A 25,098-nucleotide genomic window follows, 5' to 3' on the forward strand; every position below is an offset into this window, starting at 1 on the left:
AGAATTTGCTTTAATTACATTTTTTTTAACAACCGGGATTAGGTAATACAGCAAACAAAGACTCATTTAGAAATGATCTAGTGTTTCTAATGATATGCGGGCAACAAAGGGTTGAAGTTTAAATAGGGATGTCTTACTTATAGATTAGGCTTTCTCTAGAAATAAATGTAAATGTCTAATTTCTAACAAAAATGTTTTATGCATTTATTAAAATAATTTACAGATTGTTACAAACGTATCTCATATTTTCAACACCCCAGCTTGGTGCTGGACATTCAAAGACTGCACCATGTTTTTGAAAAATTAGTGTTTGTTACAATCCATCTCTGTTTTTACTAGAAAAACATGCAAAATATAGCCTCTGAAATTTGAGAGACTGAAGAACTTAATTATTGTAACTTGTGCCAAAACTCATTGCCAAGGGTTAGCGATAAGTAGAATCTTTAACATGCACAGAATAATGGCTGTGTATATGAGGCGGAAAACATATTTGTCAATTGATTAGGCTGTTGTTGATCTCCAAATTACAGGTGTTTCAATCGGGTTTGGAATTTTCTATCAATTAGTTACTGATCTGTGCTAAATGCTGTTGCTTTACAGAAGTCCACAAAAGGGCTTTTCTTACTGACATAATCAAATAGTTTACAGTTTATAAGAGTATATATGTGTGTCAGGAGAACAGGGGATTATGGAGTAGTCTAATTGTTTGGCATCACCTAATCAAATTGCCTCATTATGGTCGGTCATTTCGAAACCCATTAGTCTTGACATCACAGGTGAGCTTTTTATCTAGGACTCCAACTTTATCAACTTTTTATCTAAATAAATAGATATATAGTCCAGATTCATATGCACCACTGTTCTCTGGATTCTAAGGTTTAGGAGTACATTTTCTTCTAATAAACATTATCCACTATGACCCTTAAACATTATTTTTTATAACAACCATGATTGACTGAACTTAACATTTGGCAATCAGCATGTTGTGTTTTATTGCTGATGATGTTGGATCATTGCCCCTATGTTTTATTTGGATGATCTTTAAATAAGTAAGACACATGTCCATAGTCCAGTTCTAATTGACAGAGTCATCGCAGATCTAGTGTATTGATAAAATATATTTGGAAAATTACAGCGATCAACCAGCACAAGTGACATTTTAAAATATCTAGCAACCCATTTCATATTCAGATATAAGCTGCATATGAATATTTACTTTGTACTTTACTTTACTTACTCAACCAGCACAAGCAACATTTTAAAATATCTAGCAACCAATTCCTCATTCTGATATAAGCTGCATATGAATATTTACTTTCTACTTTACTTTACTTTAATTTTGCTTTAATATACTTGTACTTGTACACCGTGTGAATGTATTTGTTGTTACAATGACAATATTATATGTACTTTTTTTGTTTTTTCAAGAGCATGGTTAAAGAAGCATCAAGCTATTTATTCAGAGCAACACAAAACAGACTGTTCATAAAGAGTGTAAAAATACTAATACCATTTACCTGGTCAAAGAAAAGTTATGAAAGAGTAAGAACAGAAACATACGATAAGGTAGGAGATTACACTTTTTTGGGATTTAACACGGATGATATTACAATGCATATATTTATGATTTAATAAGTGTGTAAGGGGGTGCTTCATTTGCAATATTTTCTGTTGACTGTACTCATTGGCATGACTTACTGCTATATAAGTAGGGATCCAAAACATGAAATGTCCTCTGGTAATTTAAATGATCCTTTGTTTGGCAGTGATTTTACACAAAGGAAACTGCTGCTCAAAGCCCACAATCCACCCATTTCTGTGGTTTCATGAGTCGGCCGAAGGAGCTCGTCAATGCTCCCAACATGAAATGAACAAACACGTCGGTCACACTTCAATGACATCAGCCTTCACATAGGTTTATTATTCCAGGACTAGATCACAGAAGAGTCCACCCAGACCAAGCCCCGTGCTAACACTTTTGACCCAAAAGGGAGCTCAATCAAAGAGAAATCAAGAAATCTCTATAATTAAGCTCCTTTAGGGTTGAACGTGTTAGTGGGGCTTGGCTTGAGCGGACTCTTCTGTGATCTAATTCTGGAATAATAAAACTATGTGAAAGCTGACTTCATTGGAGCATGGCCAACTTGTTTGTCCATTCCAAGGAAGAACTTTGCTTCTTTGTTAAAACGACAACTAAGAATACTACTTCCTCATTGAGTGTGTCCCAGGGTATGGGAAGGAGTCCATGTTATTTTTGTGCATATAACATTTGGGTTGTAGGCACACTGCACTTTTTAAACTGATAAATAACCCTTTTGGCTATTATTTAAAAGTACTTATAAGCCATTGAGTAGAAAATTGTCTGCTGGAGCTAGGAATTGACTTCAGAGAATCACCAATATAGACCTTTTTCTGTTGCTTGCCCCTTTCTACAACTAATCCCAGAGGGTTAGGCATCTGACTTGAACACCTTTAGTCTGCAAAAGCACACATTGTTTTAAATCACTCATTTTACTTAGTAAATTTCAGTCATCTCTACCCAGTTCATTACTATGAAGGCTCTGAGTAAGCATCTCCCTGGGCTCTGACAAAGCTTCTTCCTTTGAAATACTCTGTAAGTTCAATCAACTTCTATTTACCCATGCTTCCCTGCTACTCCTTCCCTCTGCACAAACCACGCAATCACTCCCAGCGCTCACAGATCCACCACAGTTGAATAGGACCATAGATGACCACAAATGAACTCTGCTGGAAATGCATATCTGATGCAGCCCTTATCAGATAGGGGAATCCAGTGTATAAATACAAAAATAACAAACAGAAGGAAGAAAACGCCTAGTGCATTACCAGAGGTTTATTAAATGAAGGCAAGTGTCATAACAAATGGGTACTCACAAAAGTGGAAGATATAAAAGCATCAAAAACCATGAGATCAGAGCTCTGAAGAAGAGGGTGTGCCCCCTGAAATGCATCAGAACACCAGCATAGTGAGGTTGCATGGTGGGACACACGATTCCTATACCTGAGGCATCTTTAGTTTTCCTCTGCAGACCATACCTTGTGTAAGCTCCGTTATTCCTGTTGATGATGTCACCACCTTCCTCATGTGACAGTGTTCAGGCCTGACTCTTGGCCACTCAGGCCCCAGCACAGCATTATATGAGGAGGTTACAAGCACTCCCTTACCTGGAACCATCAGGTACTGGTATTTTGCAGTCGCTCTGTGGCAGGGAAGTGTAGTGGGAATAGGTTTAAATGGGTCCAGGGTAGGTTTCAAATAAGTGAGAGCCTCTTTTCATTTCACAGTTATGTAGAATGTAACTTTTTAATATTACCATTGTTTCTTTATCATTAGGCAGATATTATCATCGCGTCATCACATGTGAAGTATGGATCTGACCCATACACATTACAATATGGACAATGTGGTGAAAAAGGCCGATACATTCATTTCACCCGTGAGTTCTTAGTAGATGACAAACTGATCTCTATATACGGACCACGAGGTAACAATTCAATATTCATTAATCTATTACATGTACTTGTGGACTGAGAAACTTTAATAATTTAAAGTGATTGTAAACCTCAGACATGAACTATGAACAAAGCATATCACTCTGTAGTGTGTGATTGTCTCAATACAGAGCACTAAGTGTTATTTCTCTCTATTGCCTCATTCCTCTGCTATCTGCATGAGTCACTTATGACAAGTTTTCCTGACACCAAGCAAAAACAGGTGACAGGGGAAAAAGTTCCAGCACACAGCCTGTGATTGACAGCCTCAGCTTTGTTCCTGTGTGCTGTGGGAAGGGGAGTGTTCCTTCCCTCCAATCAGCTCTCATTGAGCTCTGCAGAGTGTGACATCTGCTTCCTGCCCCCTTTCTTCTGAAAGCTCAGACAAATTGTATACATTCTGCACTTTGAATGGCTGTAGAAATAAAAATGGTTACAGAAAAAGAGGTACAGCATGAGTAGGAGGATTTGTTTAATCACTTTGTATCACCTGAGGCAAGTTTTTTCACTGGGTATATGTAACTGTTTACAACCACTTTAAAGTGATTGTAAAGGCTCCGATTTTTTTTTTAATACCAAACATGTCATAATTGCCCCAATCCTCGTCTTCATGGATCCTCTGCCGGTGCTCCAGACCCCTCTCTGGTTTCTGCTTGCTTTGGGGCACTTGTGCATGCTCGCTTATGAGCTACCTCTGTGCCTATGAGACTACTCCCCGCTCTCACCTCACACTCCCTGCTCTCTCCTCACTGGCTGTGATTGACCGCAGTGGGAGCCAGTGGCTCCCACTGCTGTGTCTCAGCCAATGAGGAGACAGAGACCTGGGAGAGCTTGTGTGCTCGTGCACATCACTGGATCAGCATTGGGTTCAGGTATATATGGGGCATGGGGGGCTGAGGGGGGAACTGCACACTGAAGGTGTAAACAACTTCCAGGCTTTAGAACCACTTTAAATGAGTGTGTCACCTCAGCTATCATACACCAGGAGATATATCCTCACCTCCTGGCTCCAGGTGACTCCTGCTCCTAAACTCACTGGGACCAAGAATGTGCTTATACAAATAATTTGGAAATAAATGAAATAATCATAATAATCAATAAAAGAAAGTCCAATGTACTCACAAGATGAGAACTGGCACAGGCATTACAACAGGCAAGATACCACCAGATGCATATCCATCTGATAGGACGCACGTAATGCGCTTCAAGGGCCATGCCCTCTTTCTCAGAGCTAACCGGAGCCCATCTGTTGCAACAGTTAAACAAGCCCAGCATTACCTGCCTTACATTAAGGGGAGAGGTCAAAAGTAGAACTCAACCCTCACAAGGATTAACCCTTAATGGGGAACCATCCTGAACCTCAACAAACAACAAAAGGAAAAAGGATAACTGAACGCTTGTACACCATCAACAACCAAAAGAATCTATAGACGCATGTTGTAGACTATCAGCAGAATGACAGCCATGGTGATAATGGCCATTGTAATAGACATCTGTATGTCTGTGTGAGCCACAATGCATAAATGGTCTGAACAGTATCAGTAGAGAAGATGATATCTCACCTGGGCTGCCCGCTCCCCATTAAGTGTTAATCCTTGATGGGGTGAGTTCTACTTTTGACCCCCTCCCTTTAATTTAATGTGGGTAAAGCTGGGCTTATCCATAATCTCTATATAAATAGTGCAGCAGATAGGCTCAGGTTAGCTCTGAGGAAGAGGGCATAGCACTCGAAATGCATTAGATGTGCCCTATCTGAAGGATATGTGTCTGGTAGTATCTTGCCTATTTATAATGCCTATGCCAATCTTCTTTTGTGAGTACATTGGATTTTCTTTTACAATCTAGTAAGAGTTTTACAGTGCTACACTAGGCTGGTGCACCTTCTTCTTATGTTTGTGACAAATAGTTTGGAGTAAAGAGAGGGGTTTACCACCTGGTACACAAAGATAAGTACAGCCATGGACATCTTGGTTTCCAAGTTTTCTGTCAATTTTCAATAATGAAGTTACCTTAACGCTATTCTCTGGTCTCTTGTCTGCAGGAAGAGTGTTTGTCCATGAATGGGCTCATTTAAGATGGGGTGTCTTTGATGAATACAATATTGATGTTCCCTTTTACATTTCCAGTGGTCTTACAATAGAAGCTACAAGGTAAATACACGATATCCAACATTTTTCCATGATGAAATAAATCATTGCCATATATTTCTTTGTATGCTCACACTGTGTATATATTTAAGATAAAGCCAAGGGTTTGATAAATGTTTGATATCCTTAACAACAGTTTTCTATTTCTGGGGATTTTGTGGACCATTATTAATTTATATCTGCTTTTAAAATCTCTATTGAATTCTGCAAAGTTTAATTTAAAGCCCTGTTCTGGGAAACTTTTATGTGGTATTAAACCCAAAGGCAAACATTTATTATATTGCAGCTTACCAACTCTTAGATGTCAGATAGCAAACACCACCACTCCACTATTCCTATTCCTTGAGATTATGTAGGTGCTGCTAAGCACTGATGTGTGTTTTCCCACACCAAAATAAAAATAATAACTAAATAGCGCAGCGTTACCTTCTACTTCCTTTCAGCTTATACTATAATACATAAAAAATTATGATACTGTAATAAAACAGCAATTATTTCACCAAATCCTGTGTATTCAAAGCAGTGATTGATAAAGGATGGTGGAAACCTCTACCGGTATACCCAACCACATACATCAATAATGGTAAGTATGGAAAGTATATCTAGTAAGTATGTGACAACCAACAATTATTCAAAACAAATCCTGTGTATTCAAACTAGTGATTGATGAATGATGGTGGAAACTTCTATTGGTTTATCCGAATCACGCACATCAATAATAGTAAAGCTGTCCATAAACGGGTCAAATTCTGAAATAATTTTCTTTCGAAAATCTTTTCTAAGAATTTTCGTTCAAATTTTGCACCGTTAGTGGGTCACAGAAACGGCCAATTTTCGTGTGACCATCGAATTTGAGTGATCGGGCATGTTGGAAATTTTTTTAAAAATGAATGAATTTCGAATCAATGATGGGAGAATTGTGCGAGAAATATAAAGCTGTGACCTGGAAAGAAAAGAAAATTCTTGGCCATGAAAATTATTTTCTGCAGCAACATGAGGAGAAATGGAAGGCTTGGTTTGTTGAATTTTGAAATCAATGGTGGCACCATCGGTTTACAAAACGCACAAAATGTCCAATTTTCTAAAGAAAATTAGTTCGGAATTCGACCCATGTATGGCCGGCTTAAGTATGGTAAGTACAGTGGGGCAAAAAAGTATTTAGTCAGCCACCAATTGTGCAAGTTCTCCCACTTAAAAAGATGAGAGAGGCCTGTAATTGGCATCATAGGTAGACCTCAACTATGAGAGACAAAATGAGAAAAAAAATCCAGACAATCACATTGGCTGATTTGGAAAGAATTTATTTGCAAATTATGGTGGAAAATAAGTATTTGGTCACCTACAAACAAGCAAAATTTCTGGCTCTCGCAGACCTGTACCTTCTTCTCTGTCCTGCACTCATTACCTGTATCAATGGCACCGGTTTGAACTTGTTATCAGTGTAAAAGACACCTGTCCACAACGTCAAACAGTCACACTCCAAACTCCACTATGGTGAAGACCAAAGAGCTGTCGAAGGACACCAGAAACAAAATTGTAGACCTGCACCAGGCTGGGAAGACTGAATCTGCAATAGGCAAGCAGCTTGGTGTGAACAAATCAAGTGTGGGAGCAATAATTAGAAAATGGAAGACATACAAGACCACTGATAATCTCCCTCGATCTGGGGTTCCACGCAAGATCTCACCCCGTGGTGTCAAAATGATCAAAAGAACGGTGAGCAAAAATCCCAGGACCACATGGGGGGACCTAGTGAGTGACCTGCAGAGAGCTGGGACCAACGTAACAAAGGCTACCATCAGTAACACACTACACCGCCAGGGACTCAGATCCTGCAGTGCCAGACGTGTCCCCCTGCTTAAGCCAGTACATGTCCGGGCCCGTCTGAAGTTTGCTAGAGAGCGTTTGGATGATCCAAAAGAGGATTGGGAGAATGTCATATGGTCAGATGAAACCACAATAGAACATTTTGGTAGAAACACAACTCGTCGTGTTTGGAGGAGAGAGAATGCTGAGTTGCATCCAAAGAACACCATACCTACTGTGAAGCATGGGAGTGGCAACATCATACTTTGGGGCTGTTTCTCTGCAAAGGGACCAGGACGACTGATCCATGTACAGGACAGAATGAATGGGGCCATGTATCGTGAGATTTTGAGTGCAAACCTCCTTCCATCAGCAAGGGCATTGAAGATGAAACATGGCTGGGTCTTCCAACATGACAATGATCCCAAACATACCGCCCGGGCAACGAAGGAGTGGCTTTATAAGAAGCATTTCAAGGTCCTGGAGTGGCCTAGCCAGTCCAAAACATCACTGCTCTAGAGGAGATCTGCATGGAGGAATGGGCCAACGTACCAGCAATAGTGTGTGCCAACCTTGTGAAGACTTACAGGAAACGTTTGACCTCTGTCATTGCCAACAAAGGATATATAACAAAGTATTGAGATGACCTTTTGATATTGACCAAATACTTATTTTCCACCATAATTTTCAAATAAATTCTTTCCAAATCAGCCAATGTGATTGTCTGGATTTGTTTTCTCATTTTGTCTCTCATAGTTGAGGTCTACCTATGATGCCAATTACAGGCCTCTCTCATCTTTTTAAGTGGGAGAACTTGCACAATTGGTGGCTGACTAAATACTTTTTTGTCCCACTGTATATCCAGTGAGTATGTTAGATATGATGGCTATGTTTCTTTTCTTTATACGGTTTCTTCTTTTTATTCTCACCTGGTGATCTAGCCAGTAGGACTGTTGTTTTAACAGAACAAGCTGTCCTGCAGATGTAGAAGTTAGAAGGTTGAGACAAACCATTTGCTACTAACAGGGGTGTTTACTAAAAATCAGCTTTGATTTATTTATATGAAACCTTTATTAATTTTTTTATGTAAAACATTTATTTATTTATATAACATTTTTACACCAAAGGCACACAACTCTTGTTGTAACTGCTTATAGCCCTGGTTCACACCTATGCAACTTCAGGTGCAACATGCTATCTAATGTATTTCTATGGCACTGTCTTAATCAGTGCGATATGAAGTACTGCAATTTCAAAAATAGTTCCTGCACTTTTTTTTTCGATTTCATTGAAACTTGCATTGACTTCTGTTAAATGAAGTTGTAAGCCACAGTGAAATCACAGGTACAAATTGCACTGATCTCTGGCTTTGAAAATGTGCTACTTTAGATGAAGTTGCACGAGTTCAAAGTTGCATTCAGTGTGAACCATGACATAAAGTGTGAACTGGTGTTTGGCTTAAATTTGTTAGTATATCCAGATCTACTAGTGCAGACTGACAATGTTGCTGTCCAAAGGTGTCTCTGTTGCTCCTTCATTCAGAGTGTAGGCACACTAGTACAGGTGATGTGTTAATTCTGGCCAGATCACAAGATGAAAACAGAGGGAGAAAAAGCCTAAAACAGAAAACTAATGCAGCCAACACATCTAATAATTGGTAAGCTTCAATACTGTATATTTCATTTTTTGTTTGGGGTTTAATACCATTTTAAACTTCAATGCACTGCACCTGTACTGCAAGGCTTAATTCCTCATTTAGATCTAGGAGACACTGAAAAGAAGATTCGCTTATCAGCTTCTTTTCTTCTTCAAGCTGCTGGATCAGTCCCTGCGCAGTCTTCTCCCCTATACTTCAGCAGGCTAAAGTTCTGATATCATTGACTAATGCAGGGTCTATAGCCCTGCATTGGATGTAACGACATCAAGGGACAGTCCACTGCCGAAGCATAGGGAGAGCCATCTGCCTGGGGAGCAGAAAATCAGGTAAGTGAAAATGCTTCTCCTCTCCCCTACACAAAACAAGCAGTTAAATCTTGCAGTATAGATATAGCCTGGCTGCAAGGGATAATATTAAAGTTGCCTTGAGTTAGGCTTTAAAGCTACAATCCAGCCAATGTTCTCCCACAAATATACATATATATATATATATATATATATATATACATATATATATATATATATATATATATATATATATATATATATATACATACATATACACACACACTGCTCAAAAAAAACTAAAGGAACACTTTTTAATCAGAGTATAGCATCAAGTCAGTTAAACTCCTGGAACATTGATCCTTGCTCCTCAAGGATGTCACATGAATATGTGCCATTGCCAGAAGGTTTGCGGTGTCTCTCAGCACAGTCTCAAGAGCATGGAGGAGATTCCAGGAGACAGGCAGTTACTCTAGGAGAGCTGGACAGGGCCATAGAAGGTCCTTAACCCATCAGCATGACCAGTATCTTCTCCTTTGTGCAAGGAGAAACAGGATGAGAACTGCCAGAGCCCTACAAAATGACCTCCAGCAGGCCACTGGTGTGAATGTCTCTGACCAAACAATCAGAAACAGACTTCATGAGGGTGGCCTGAGGGCCCGACGTCCTCTAGTGGGCCCTGTGCTCACTGCCGGCACCACAGAGCTCAATTGAGATTTGCCATTGAACACCAGAATTGGCAGGCCCGCCACTGGTGTCCTGTGTTTTTCACAGATGAGGGCAGGTTCACCCTGAGCACATGTGACAGATGTGAAAGGGTCTGGAGAAGCCGGGGAGAACATTATGCTGCCTGTAACATTGTTCAGCATGACCGTTTTGGTGGTGGGTCAGTGATGGTCTGGGGAGGCATATCTATGGAGGGATGCACAGACTTCTCTAAGCTAGACAATGGCACCCTGACTGCCATTAGGTATCGGGATGAAATTCTTGGACCCATTGTCAGACCCTACACTGGTGCAGTGGGTCCTGGGTTCCTCCTGGTGCACAACAATGCCCGGCCTCATGTGGTGAGAGTATGCAGGCAGTTCCTGGAGGATGAGGGAATTGATATCATTGAATGGCCCCCATGCTCGCCTGGCCTAAATCCAATAGAACACCTCTGGGATATCATGTTTAGGTCCATCTGATGCCGCCAGGTTGCACCTCAGACTGTCCAAGAGCTCAGTGATGCCCTGGTCCAGAACTGGGAGGAAATACCCCAGGACACCATCCACCATCTCATTAGGAGCATGCCCCGGTGTTGTCAGGCATGCATACAAGCACGTGGAAGCCATACAAACTACTGAGTACCATTTTAAGTTGCTGCAATGAAATTTCGGCAAAATGGACTAGCCTGCTGCATCATTTTTTCACTTTTTTTTTTGGATTTTTGGAGTGTCCTCTGTAGGTTGATAATTTTCATTTCCATCAAATAATGGGGTATCCTTACATTCCTAACACATTACCCAGTCCATATCAGTATACCGTATATACTCGAGTATAAGCCGAGTTTTTCAGCACATTTTTTGTGCTGAAAAACGACCCCTTCGGCTTATACTCGAGTCAACGTCTGCAGATGACATGCCGTGCCTGTCATCTGGACACACCCCCGGGATCAATCCTCGCCGGTGATTGGCCGCCGGAACTGTAGCTCAGGAGAGGCACACAGGCGCCCAATCACCGGCGAGGAGGTGGAGCTTGGAGAGGAGGAGCCGAGCGGCACCGCGAAGATCGAGCGAGTGAAGAGGAGGAGAGCGGCCGGAGAAGTAAGACATCTGACCGGTAAGTGTGTACCATGGGAGAGGGAGGGAGCGAGCGAGCCCAGGCTGGAGCAGGGGTCACCAACGATGGGGCACTATTCCTCCCCCCACTGACACCAACGATGGGGCACTATTCCTCCCCCCACTGACACCAACGATGGGGCACTATTCCTCCCCCCACTGACACCAACGATGGGGCACTATTCCTCCCCCCACTGACACCAACGATGGGGCACTATTCCTCCCCCCTCGGCTTATACTCGAGTCAATAGTTTTTCCCAGTTTTTTGTTGTAATATTAGGTACCTCGGCTTATATTCGGGTCGGCTTATACTCGAGTATATACGGTAGATATCCAGCATGATATTTTTCCCCATTGAGATCTGACGTGTTTTCAAAGTGTTCCTTTAATTTTTTGAGTAGTGCATATATATATATATATATATATATATATATATATATATATATGCATAATGTTCTTTTTTTCTTCCTTTTTTTTGGTAAAAAAGAAAGATAATAAAATAACATTTTTTTCTGTCTCCTGCTGGGAGAGTCCTTGTACAGCATTTACTGTCTTTGACACAATGAGTGGAAATAAGGATAAATCCACTTAGACTGCTATTACTTGTCATTTATTACTTATCACTTATTCTTATTACTTATTTTGAATACGTTCATCACTTTCTGTCCAAGAAACTGCATACATCAAGGCAAACAGAGAGAGTGATCTCCCTAGAGGGATACAAGCAGCAATGATAACCTGGCAGAGGCTTGAACCTTTCCACACTGTATGCAAAACCAAACAAAATGTGACTATAGATACACTCTTGTAATTGTGGTCACTGTTTCATGAACATTACTTACTGATAGAGTGAGCTGCCATTATTATCCAAAATGGCTCCATCTTGGCACAGTTCTTTATTTTACTAGATCTTATTATTTCTTTAACAGGTGTCCAACTGAACTTAAAGGTATTTACAGGGAAGAAAAATGTACCAATAAAGACTGTAAATGTGTCCTTCAGATGGACACTGGACTGTATGATGACAACTGTGCTTTTCTCCCTGATACAAGTCAAACGTCCCAAGAATCTATAATGTATTTACAGGCATTAAATAATGTAAGTGTGTCATGACAACATATCAAAATTGTTCTAATCAGTGGTGCAGTATTATAATAGTTATTCCCTGTAATTTGTCATATACTATGACATGGTGACATATTTAAAGAAATTAGATGACTGTTGCCAGTTAGGCTATATGTAGGGCCAGAAAGACACGAGTAGATAGCCTATACCAGGGAAACAGAATTAAAATTTATTTCAGGTACTTATATAGCACCATCAATTTATGCAGCGCTTTACATATATATTGTACACTCGCATCAGCTCCCAACCCTCAAGGGGTGTACAATCTAAGGTCCCTAACTCACATTCATACATACACATACTAGAGCCAATTTACACAGGATCCAATTAACCTACCAGCATGTCTTTGGAATGTGGGAGGAAACCCACACAGGCACAGGGAGAACATTCAAACTCCAGGCAGGTGGTGCCGTGGTTGGGAATTGAACCAACAACCCTAGTACTGCCAGGTGGAAGTGCTAACCATTTAGCTACTGTGCTGCCCCTGGCCTAAATAAACAGAGGCCTAAATTAACAGAGGTCCGATCTGGGAGGTGGGCCTGGAAGTGATGGAAGGGAATGAATTATAACCCCATAGAATAGCAGGTGATGTCCATAGGTGAACACAGACGTCAATCAACACATGTGAAGGAATACAGACCACATTCTCTCAATATGGGGAAGGTACCTTGCCTGGAGAGACTCCCCAGGAAAAGGATCTTGTTGATGAGGAGAAGAGCTTCTTCCCCACAACCCTAAGGGGGATCTAGAAGCCCACTTTATTAATAGGAGGGGCCCAGATACCTATCCCCCCTCCACATGAATATATACATAGAACAGAATAAATAGTGCCCCTACTCATTGAAGTAAAAATGTAAGTAGTAAATAAAGACACTCACTTTTTCACAAGTAATTTATTTAAAAAATATATACGGTATATATATCCCTCAATGTATTTGAACCATCATCAATTACATCATGCAACAATACAGATCCTCATCAATGAAGCTGAACAATGCCTTGCAGAAAGAAAAAACTCACCAACATGTCTGATCCCATCATGACACAGTATCTCCCGGTTTTTGCAGCGGAATGTAAACAAAGGGTAGTGAGGTTTTCCTAGATGATGTAATTGACCAAATATGAAATCAATAATGTCATGGGGCATATACAGGCCCTAGCTTAGTTTGACAATTCACAGAATCTCTCAACAAGCAAAATACAGTCTAAACATCGGGTTTGGACTGAACCAGGAGCTCAATACTAATGATAACCACTCATCACAGTTAAGGATTGCTCATCACTCATTAACTCATAACTCAGGGACTCATAACTGTTAAAACCTACATCAAATATTTTCTTCAGTCATGATAATGTTATAATATGGTTCCAGTTTTTTTTAATATCAATATTATATTGTTAATATCAATTTTTTTTATAGGTAACTGCATTTTGTGATGCTGCCAATCACAATGTGGAGGCACCAAATTTACAGAACAGGATGTGCAACTACCGCAGTACATGGGATGTGATCAAGAACTCCACTGATATACTTTCCACACTGCAGACAACTGGCACAATTCCCGAGCCCACCTTCTCACTGCTACAGGCTTCAGACAGAGTGGTGACTCTAGTACTTGATGTCTCAGGAAGCATGGGTGGTGTAAGCAGTTTTTATTTATCAGGATGATCTGTGTACATTCAGATTTGTGCTGTATTACCCTGACAAGTTTTGACATAAAATCAATATAGAATGTTACATAGTTAGTCTGGCTGAAAAATGATAAAAGTCCATCCAGTTCAATCATAAAAAAAAAAAGTTAGAATCCTATACCCACAGTTGATCCAGAGGAAGGCAAAAAAACCCCCAGCAAAGCATGATCCAATATGCTCCTGCAGGGAAAATATTCCTTCCCAATCCCCCGAGAAGCAATTGGATATTCCCTTGATCAACTTTACCTATAAATGTTAGTATTCAGTTATATTCTGTGTATCTAAGAAAGAATCCAGGCCTTTTTTAAAGCAATTCACTGTGCTGACCAGAACCAACTCTTGAGGGAGTCTATTCTACATTTTCACAGCTCTCACTGTGAAGAAACCTTTCCGTGTTTGGAGATTAAATTTCTTTTCCTCCAGACATAGAGTGCCCCCTTGTCCTCTGTGATGACCTCAGGGTTAATAGCTCTACACCAAGTTCACTATATGAACCACTGATGTATTTATACATGGTGATCATATCCCCCCTTAATCTCCTCTTCTCAAGAGAGAATAAATTCAGTTCCTCTAATCTTTCCTCATAGCTGAGCTCCTCCATGCCTCTTATCAGTGCCAATCAGTTTGGTTGCCATTCTCTGTACTTCCTCCAGTTCCCCAATGTTCTTTTTGTGAATTGGTGCCCAAAAATGAACTGCATATTCCAGATGAGGTATTATGAATGATTTGTACAGGGGAAACATGATATCTCTCTCTCTCTGGAGTCTATACCTCTTTTAATACAAGAGAGGATTTTGCTCGCTTTAGAAACCGCTGCTTGGCATTGCATGCCATTATTAAGCTTCTGATCTACCAGAACCCCCAGATGTAATGTAAAAAAGTTAATATTAGTTTTGAATACCGCTTTCCATTAGTGGGGTGTTTCCCCTCAAGAACTAATCTGTACAGGGTTTGTATGTCTACTCCATGGGTGCATGGAATTCCTCCAGGTTGTCAGGTTTCAGCCTATAAACTGAAAAGCACAGTGGAGAGATAGCTAACTTGTGACAAACTGGCCCTAGTATGCATGCGTGCTTCTATGACAGTGGTAGGAAATTACATGGATACTGGATTCATACTAATTTATCAATTACAGTATAATCGCATTCAGAGGCTGTACCAGGCTGCAGAAGTATTTCTCATTCAGATAGTAGAACAAGGATCACGTGTTGGAATTGTTAAATTTGAGAACACCGCTACAATACTTTCTTCATTAATTCAAGTTATCAGTGATAAGGATCGGCAAAAACTTAAAGCACTTCTTCCTCAAACAGCAGGTGGAGGAACAAATATTTGTGCTGGACTAACAAAAGGAATTGAGGTAAGTTATTGCTGAAAAAGTTGCCAATCTCTAGCAAAGTTTTAAGAGTCAGGAAGATATGTAAAACATTAAATCCATATTAAAAGCACTATAGTCTTGACTGCCTAAAGTGCTGTAATTGATGGTTGGGGTGTTAGCATTCCCAAACCACAGCACAGTCACTAGCTGCATGGAGTTTGTATGTTCTCTCTTTGTGTAGAGTTTTTAATTGAACATTCTAGTTTTCTACCAAAAACATACTTGTAGATAGTTGGCATGTGACCAAGCTGACTCTACAGGCCATGGTTACTAGAGTGTGAGCTCCTTCAGTGACATGTACTGATGCAAATGGTTCTATGCACTCTGTAAATCAGTCTGTTAAACGTCGGTGCCATATAAATAGGCACCATACATTCATTGTAAAATACATACATAGCACTACCCCCGCAGGAGTTGCTGCGATTTGGGTGCCCCTATAGTCCTGCACAGCCAAGCAACACACATTTTCCATACAGACTTGCATCCAGGAGACAGTAACTAGTCCTTGAGCTTGTTTTTTTTTGTTTTATAAAGGGGAATTGAACTTGGATGGGGTAAGGGATGTATGGGATGCCCAAAGGGAATGGCAACTGAGGACGGGCTCCCTGGAACTATATACAAGTCTCTTTAAGACTGGGGGCCGATGAGGTCCTGAGCTTTCCTCCTTTCCAGCTCCTCTGCCTGTAGTTGAGCCTCTTCCCATCTGGTCCCCCTCCCAGTCATGTGTGTACCAAACTCATTAATAAGATGTTGCTTGGGATATTAAAACCTTTCTGTGAACAACCCCCTGCCATTCCAAATCTGTTAATTAAAGGAAAAGTTCACCTTTTAACAAAAAATAATAAATGCACATTTTTTTGCAGTTTAAAAAAATGTGTATTTATTATTTTTGGTTTCTAGAGCCTTTAAAGCATTGCAACAGCAATCAGAAGATTCAGCAGGTCTTCCTCTGACCTGTCAATGTATCTGCTTGCTCGTACATCCCATACAAGCATGCAAGTACTTACTGACAGGAAGGCTCAATGAACAACCATGGCGCTGTGGCCACTGTGGTCAGTATTCACAGAATACTGGGAATGAGTGACACGGCTGGATGGGAATGGTTTTTAAAAATTGTGCCAGCTAGGAGGAGTAGATCCCCCGCTAGCTGTCACAATGTGGATCAGGGGGCTTGAGGGCTTATCTGTTTGTAACATGTTACACCCTGATAATTGGGGTCTAAATAACATGTTACATAAGGTGAACTTATCCTTTAAAGCAGAATTATACTTACCTCCCCTCCAGCAATATTACAGGTTCAAGATATTTGGCCACCTTGATTGGCCTAGTTGGAATGACATAACTCCATGCACACAGCAGTTCACTAATGCACAAGCACAGGAGTTCATTCACAGATGCCAAAATGTTTAGGAAGTTTGTGAGGTGGGAGGTAAGAATTCCTTTTTTCAGAAGAGACATAGCATGTCTCCTCTGAATTATAAAAAAAAAGCTTTATCACAATTTTTTTTAAACAAAATTTTAAGTCCTTCAATTTAAATGTGCACTGTCCCTTTCAAATTTCAATCACCACAGTGACACATGTGATATCTTTGTATTCTTCTCTCCACCATCAGATGCATGCAACCCACCACATGAAATGTTATCTCTTCACCTCCCTATATGACCTTAAAAGCACTCGAGGCCATATAGCGATTTATATAATTCCTTTGCCTTGGACTACTACCTGGAACTGTGTTCTTCTTCCTGGCTCCTCCTCTCCTTTAGGATCACCAAGCCAGCTCAAATGGACAAGATTATGTGTATCTACAAAACAAAAAAGGGACTAATAGTGCTCTCTGTATTTCTTTAATGATGCACGCAAAGGGTTAAAAACCCATAGATTAAAAAACTGGGCATGTATAAAATCACGTGTCTCTCCAGAATGGTAGCAACAGCATACAGTATATCAGTCTCACCATCCGACCATACAAGATGGCTACGGAAATGACATCATCGATGAGGCTCCACCCCTGTATACACGTTAAGTCTGGGGCCGGAATTCTTCAGTAGGAACAGAGCCAATGCCTACCATATGATTAAATAAACTCCCTGGTCATCTCCATAGTAGATATGTAAATAAAAAGTTGAATAACTGGGTGTAACTTTCAGTCTGGATGACAATCAACATTGTCCATTTTCTTCATCAGGGGTGTGGTTGTCAGAGACACCCCCCCTTTAGTCTTTTTTGTTATCATGACATAAGTTGAGGGTGATTTGCATGCTAATGCAGATCACCTAGTACCACCCATTCCTTTCAACAGACACTTGTATATTTTCAGAGCACAGACAATTTGACCACTGCAGTGATTGGTAAGCTTACAGTGTGCCCTGTGCCCTCTGCCCAAACAGTATAAAGCAATTTAAAATATCATCATATTGATAAAACCATGATTGTGGTATTATACCTCTGGTTTGGTTAGAGAACAGATTCACTTACCTACTCTGATCAAAGCCTCAGAGATGGAAAAGGCAAAAGCCGCCTACCACCCCCCATGCTACCACCTCCAAGCTTGTCTGGAAAATGGTAAGGAATACACCTGAGCTCTATTGTAATTCTTCAGTTATTTTAAATTTGTATTATATTTTGCTTTTATAACTTCCAGGTAAATACAGGAACCAGTGATAAGTCTTCTTATGGTACGGAACTTGTTTTGCTATCAGATGGAGAAGATTCATCTTTCCCTACTGCCTGCTACTCTAACTTAATAAACAGCGGGGCAATAATTCATGTAATAGCTCTTGGACCAGATGCTGAAAAGGCACTAGAACAAATTACAGAACAAACTGGCAAGTTTTTAATTTTTTTCTTTACTTCATTAATACATTTTAATGACACAGTATTGTAACTGTCTGTCAATGCTAACCAAAGCACAAAATCAGGCATTTGGATAAAGTAATAATGGCCAACAAAAGAGCAATTATAAAGATATGTTTTCCATCTATGAAGGCTTTCAAAGGACAACCTGAATAATAAGCCACTGAGAAAGCGACACTGCAGAAGATGGTGATTGCTCTATTTGGTGATCCAGTTGCTGGTGAGCTGCCAGCTGCAACAGGATTGGTAGCCTGACATGGGCCTAAAATCTTCAGGAATGCTGAGTGCTTCCCTAGGTGCAGCATCTTTTTTGGTATATTAAGGCACACAGAGATTTAATGTCCTTAAATCTTTAGCACATTTCATCTATAAATTAGGTCTTAAAAAAGCTAAATTTTTTGACTTGCAAGTGTAATCAGATGAAGGAAAACTTCAAAAACGCTCAATAGCTCTGGCAAAGCAGCCCCCATACAATAAAGCTGGGTAAATACATACAGTTTTTTTTTCAACCCGATGGTTGAAAAACTGACAGATTCCCAGATCAATACAAGCGATGTTGATACAGGGACTAATTGAATTCTGGTTCTCCAGCCTGAGCATTCAACAGAAGCTGATTGTTGTTTTGTTGAACAGACAGCTTGTACACATGGACTGAAATATTTTCACCCTTTGTATACAGGCTTAAAGGTTTCCTCGATGGACACCCAACAGTAGCTCAATCCATAGATATACAGAAAAGAGCACCAGTCCAAAACTGAAAAAAAAAGATTTCGATATCATTTTAATTGTTGGTAAAAAAAAGGCATCTAAAAAATGCAAAAAAATTTCAGGACCAACACCACTCCCCCCTTCATCAGGGCTCAACACAGGGTAAAACAGTGTTTTCACAAATCTATATTGGAACCAGTATTAAATTCTTGACAAAGAGTAACAACTTGACAGTAATTGCTGAGCAGCAATGGAGCTACCCATGTTTTATCCTATGTTGAGCCCTGATGAAGAGAGCAACATTGCCCCTGAAGCATGTTGGTTGTTTTTATATGACTTTTCTACCAACAATTAAAATGATCTTGACTCTTTTTTTTAACCTTATCTTGGATCTGTAATCGTTTTTTGTTTGGAGCTTTTTTTCTGTATTTCTATCACATATCGGGTGATGACTGGAATGTTGTGGAGGTCTCTCGCACCTCCTCCTCAACACTCCTGAAGGTGGAGACAGAGAATGTAAGGTCATGGAGTGTCATGAGTGCTGGAGTAGCTGGCTGGCGAAGTCCGCTCTTAGGTGGATGAAGCTGGGGGTCGCAGTCCCCAGGAGAGGATACTGAAGCAGATTTGCACCAGAACAGGAGATGGTAGCAGATGGTAGCAGAGCTGGTATGCAGGAAGCAAGTAGGGACAGCCAGGCAATGAGAGGCCAAATCAGCAAACAGAGTAAGTTCAAGAAGCAGGCTAAGTTCGATAACAGCCAGTACAGAATCAGCAGGCAAAGACAAGTCCAGTTGTCACGATATAAAGTCAGGTTCAGAGACCAGTTGCTACAGAAGTTGCAAGACTTACCTGAGACCAGCAGGATTGGTACACCAGCGGCCACGCTGGGAATGACGCAGGCTCACCTGAGGTGCGGGGTCTAAGCATCCACCGGTCTTCCCCAGAGCTCCTAATGGTGGAGATGGATTTGGCTGCGTGTGAATGCCAGGTCGCAGATCTCAGGATCACCCCACCAGGGAATGAGTAGGCTGGAAACCAAAAGTGGATCAAACAGTTCAGGGATCAAACAGAAGCGGAGTCAGTCACAAGCCAAGGATCGGTCACCAATGGTAGTAGATAGGATGAGGCAGAATCGTAGTCAGAAGCAAGCCAAAGGTCGGTAACGTAGATGAAGACAGCAGCAGGAACATTAAGCGGGATATTGGCTGGTAAGGCACAATAATCTGGCAAGGAGGAAGTGCATGGACATAACTTTTATAAGGAAGTTCATGGGAGGAGCAAGGAGTTCAAGGTTCAAGAGAAATCAAGGCACAAGGCAGGATTATCCAAGAATTGTCAAGGGAGCTGTCCAGCATTCCAGATAGCTCAGTGAGAAGAGACATTGCCTCCCACTGCAGAAGGACCAGGTTCGATCCCAGGCTCTGACACCAGTAATCAGGGTGGGGTCAGAGTGATCAGATGAACAAGATTAAGGCAAGAGCAAAGATGAAGTCCAGGGGAAAGCATACATAGGTAAGCAGGGTCAGTGGATTAGGTCTCAGGAATACAGATACAAGCTGAAGATCATTCAGCAGCTGCTCATGGTGACAGACCAGTTTAAATAGACCACTGAGTGCCAAGTGTGTAATCTAACGTGAAACGCTGGACAGCTTTAGGTTGTTTATTTATTGTATGAGTTGAAATTAGGCATAATTATGCACGCAGTTGTTTTATATTGAGACCCCTGTCCAGTACCTCATTGCAACCAAAGGAACTCCAAGAGAGAATTATTAATCTATAAGTGACCCTTTGAACTAGCATACAATATGCTAAGCCAGTAAAATAAGGACCAGATCAAAATGAAATAGAGCCTCCCATAGCTAAGACCACTCAATGCTGTAAAATACTTATGCAGCATTGAGGGATAGGAGAGCCATATTACCTGCATTATTGTCAGGAATATGTACAGCTGTGCTCAAAAGTTTGCATACCCTGGCAGAAATTGTGAAATGTTGGCATTGATACTGAAAATATGACTGATCATGCCAAAACCTTTTATTTAAGGATAGTGACCGTATGAAGCCATTTATTATCCCATATTTGTTTGGATCCTTTTTAAATCATAAGGATAACAGAAATCACTCAAATGGCCGTGATAAAAAAAGTTTACATACCCTGGTTGACCCTCCAATGGTTACAGTAGAAAAAGGTGAATGTTCTGGAGTGGCCATCAGTCTCCTGAGGAATGGGCAGCTATACCATCTGCAAGACTTCGGGGCCTTGTAGACAACTATTACAAAAGACTGTAAATAAAATTACAGTGCCACACTTTCTTTAAAATATAACAGAATGGCACAATCATAAAACAAAACATGGCAACAAGTAAACAAATGAAATTACCCCTGTTCAAAAGTCTACATACCCTTAATCATGTGTATTGCCCCCTTTAGCATCAATGACAGCATGCAATAATAATACAATAAAATCCCACAAGTAGCCTAATAAACCAATCAATCCATAAACCAACTCACTGATAAATTAGTGCATACCTAGAAATCTGCCCACACCTACACATTCCCATATAAATGTGCTAAAGTAGCAATAAATAAAATGCCACACTTTCCTTAAAATATAAATCACCCATAAATCATACCCTCAACACAAAACACTTCACAATGAAACATGGACAATCTCAACACTACAATAAGTCTCTATTAGTGTTTCTTCTCGGCAATCCCCAAAGCTGTAAATTACGTTTCTGTAATCACTTCATATCTTCTTAATACCACTTGTGTTTCTCCACCATCAAAACACCCAATGTGCTCTCACCTGGAGCTTTTGAATGCACATAAAGTTTGGTCAAAAAACACTTGTGTCCCTTGAAGTGGACATAGGCTTAAGATGTCTCTTGAATTAGAGTCTTTTTTCAATGGTTAACGGCCTCCTTAGTATCTCCTCCTCCACTCAGCATGCATATGTCGAAAAAATAGACAAAAAAACAATAGTACTTTATTCTTAAAAACACTTGTTTATTAAAATATTAAAAGTGGCAACTCTGTGTAGGTGCTCCATCGCACCAAATATCATGCACATAATATGTCAATATCCAACACCATGTATAAATATAAATCTTCCCTTGCTCTCATATCCATGATCCGTCATATCAGTTAGTCAGCTGACCGTGAGCGCAGTGATGTCATCAAGCCCCTCCCCCATGCATTACAACACAGGGTCACGTGGATTCCTCAGAGGGTTATGATTGGACGTCACCATGCTCTTAATGCTTATATATTGATAAAAGAAAAATGGGACGACCATCGGGTGGTAGGAGGTCATGACCCAACTTATACTGTAGTGCCACATCCCTATTAAATAGTAATGGAGAAAAAGATATTGAGTGGACTTTTTAGGTACAAAGACTTGGTACACAAAAAAATAAAATCAATGTTTCTTTATTCACATTTCACCTCTAAAATATCTCTATATAGCTAAATTACATTTCACACGTAAACCACAACTGATTTCCCACAACCAACCAACCATAACAGACTGATTCCAACAAGGTGTTGAACACAGATGGTGTGGACAGTATATTCCTTTCAAAAGGTGGGGAATTTTCAAGCTGTGCAGCAAACGCCCGACATGTTTCACGACAGAAGTCGCTTCTTTAGGAGCTAGCAATGCATATGAGAATGATAAACAAACTTGAACAATATGTATACACTTGGGCAAAAAAGTATTTAGTCAGTCACCAATTGTGCAAGTTCTCCCACTTAAAAAGATGAGAGAGGCCTGTAATTGCCATCATAGGTAGACCTCAACTATGAGAGACAAAATGAGAAAAAAAATCCAGACAATCACATTGGCTGATTTGGAAAGAATTTATTTGCAAATTATGGAGGAAAATAAGTATTTGGTCAATATCAAAAGTTCATCTCAATACTTTGTTATATATCCTTTGTTGGCAATGACAGAGGTCAAATGTTTCCTGTAAGTCTTCACAAGGTTGGCACACACTATTGCTGGTATGTTGGCCCATTCCTCCATGCAGATCTCCTCTAGAGCAGTGATGTTTTAGCGCTGTCGCTGGGCAACACGGACTTTCAACTCCCTCCAAAGGTTTTCTATGGGGTTGAGATCTGGAGACTGGCTAGGCCACTCCAGGACCTTGAAATGCTTCTTACAAAGCCACTCCTTCATTGCCCAGGCGGTATGTTTGGGATCATTGTCATGTTGGAAGACCCAGCCACGTTTCATCTTCAATGCCCTTGCTGATGGAAGGAGGTTTGCACTCAAAATCTCATGATACATGGCCCCATTCATTCTGTCCTGTACATGGATCAGTCGTCCTGGTCCCTTTGCGGAGAAACAGCCCCAAAGCATGATGTTGCCACCCCAATGCTTCACAGTAGGTACAGTGGGGATCGAAAGTTTGGGCACCCCAGCTAAAAAATTGTATTAATGTGCATAAAGAAGCCAAGGAAAGATGGAAAAATTTCCAAAAGGCATCAAATTACAGATTAGACATTCTTATAATATGTCAACAAAAGTTAGATTTTATTTGCATCATTTACACTTTCAAAATAACAGAAAACAAAAAAATGGCATCTGCAAAAGTTTGAGCACCCTGCAGAATTTATAGCATGCACTGCCCCTTTTGCCAAGCTGAGACCTGCCAGTGTCATGGATTGTTCTCAATCATCATCTGGGAAGACCAGGTGATGTCAATCTCAAAGGTTTTAAATGCCCAGACTCATCTGACCTTGCCCCAACAATCAGCACCATGGGTTCTTCTAAGCAGTTGTCTAGAAAACTGAAACTGAAAATAGTTGACGCTCACAAAGCTGGAGAAGGCTATAAGAAGATAGCAAAGCGTTTTCAGATGTCAATATCCTCTGTTCGGAATGTAATTAAGAAATGGCAGTCATCAGGAACAGTGGAGGTTAAAGCAAGATCTGGAAGACCAAGAAAAATATCAAACAGAACAGCTCGCAGGATTGTGAGAAAAACAATTCAAAACCCACGTTTGACTGCACGATCCCTCCAGAAAGATCTGGCAGACACTGGAGTTGTGGTACACTATTCCACTATAAAGAGATACTTGTACAAATATGGTCTTCATGGAAGAGTCATCAGAAGAAAACCTCTTCTACGTCCTCACCACAAAAATCATCGTTTGAACTTTGCAAATGAACATATAGACAAGCCTGATGCATTTAGGAAACAAGTTCTGTGGACCGATGAGGTTAAAATTTAACTTTTTGGCCGGAATGAGCAAAGGTACGTTTGGAGAAGAAGGGCACAGAATTTAATGAAAAGAACCTCTGTCCAACTGTTAAGCATAGGGTTGGATCAATCATGCTTTGGGGTTGTGTTTGCAGCCAGTGGCACAGGGAACATCTCACGAGTAGAAGGAAAAATGGATTCAATAAAATTTCAGCAAATTTTGGATGGTAACTTGATGCCATCTGTGAAAAAGCTGAAGTTAAAGAGAGGATGGCTTCTACAAATGGATAATGATCCTAAACACACCTCGAAATCCACGGGGGATTACATCAAGAGGTGTAAACTGAAGGTTTTGCCATGGCCTTCACAATCTCCTGACCTCAACATAATTGAAAATCTATGGATAGATCTTAAAAGAGCAGTGCGTGACAGACAGCCCAGAAATCTCAAAGAACTGGAAGACTTTTGTAAGGAAGAATGGGCAAAGATACCTCAAACAAGAATTGAAAGACTCTTGGCTGGCTACAAAAAGCGTTTACAAGCTGTGATACTTGCCAAAGGGGGCAGTACAAGATATTAACTCTGCAGGGTGCCCAAACTTTTGCAGACGCCATTTTTTTGTTTTCTGTTATTTTGAAAGTGAAAATGATGGAAATAAAATCTAACTTTTGTTGACATATTATAAGAATGTCTAATCTGTAATTTGATGCCTTTTGGAGATTTTTCCATCTTTCCTTGGCTTCTTTATGCACATTAATACAAATTTTTAGCTGGGGTGCCCAAACTTTCGATCCCCACTGTATGGTGTTCTTTGGATGCAACTCAGCATTCTCTCTCCTCCAAACATGACAAGTTGTGTTTCTACCAAACAGTTCTATTTTGGTTTCATCTGACCAAATGACATTCTCC

General features: G+C 40.4%; 1 protein-coding gene across 1 annotated transcript in view; it reads left to right on the forward strand.

Moving 5' to 3' along the window:
• Window positions 1-25,098, forward strand: part of LOC149469604 (calcium-activated chloride channel regulator 1-like) — a 59,250-nt gene that overhangs the window by 736 nt on the left and 33,416 nt on the right. Inside the window, exons 2-8 of the mRNA XM_089668959.1 lie at window positions 1,429-1,566; window positions 3,356-3,506; window positions 5,555-5,663; window positions 12,157-12,325; window positions 13,773-13,994; window positions 15,180-15,404; window positions 18,065-18,248. Of these exons, the coding sequence (XP_089525085.1) occupies window positions 1,429-1,566; window positions 3,356-3,506; window positions 5,555-5,663; window positions 12,157-12,325; window positions 13,773-13,994; window positions 15,180-15,404; window positions 18,065-18,248 (1,198 nt within the window). The remainder of the gene's footprint in view (window positions 1-1,428; window positions 1,567-3,355; window positions 3,507-5,554; window positions 5,664-12,156; window positions 12,326-13,772; window positions 13,995-15,179; window positions 15,405-18,064; window positions 18,249-25,098) is intronic.

The sequence above is a fragment of the Staurois parvus genome, unplaced genomic scaffold (assembly GCF_062004578.1).
Source record: "Staurois parvus isolate SC_StPar_1 unplaced genomic scaffold, SC_StPar_1.0 ptg000066l, whole genome shotgun sequence".
In the NCBI taxonomy this organism is placed as follows: domain Eukaryota; kingdom Metazoa; phylum Chordata; class Amphibia; order Anura; family Ranidae; genus Staurois; species Staurois parvus.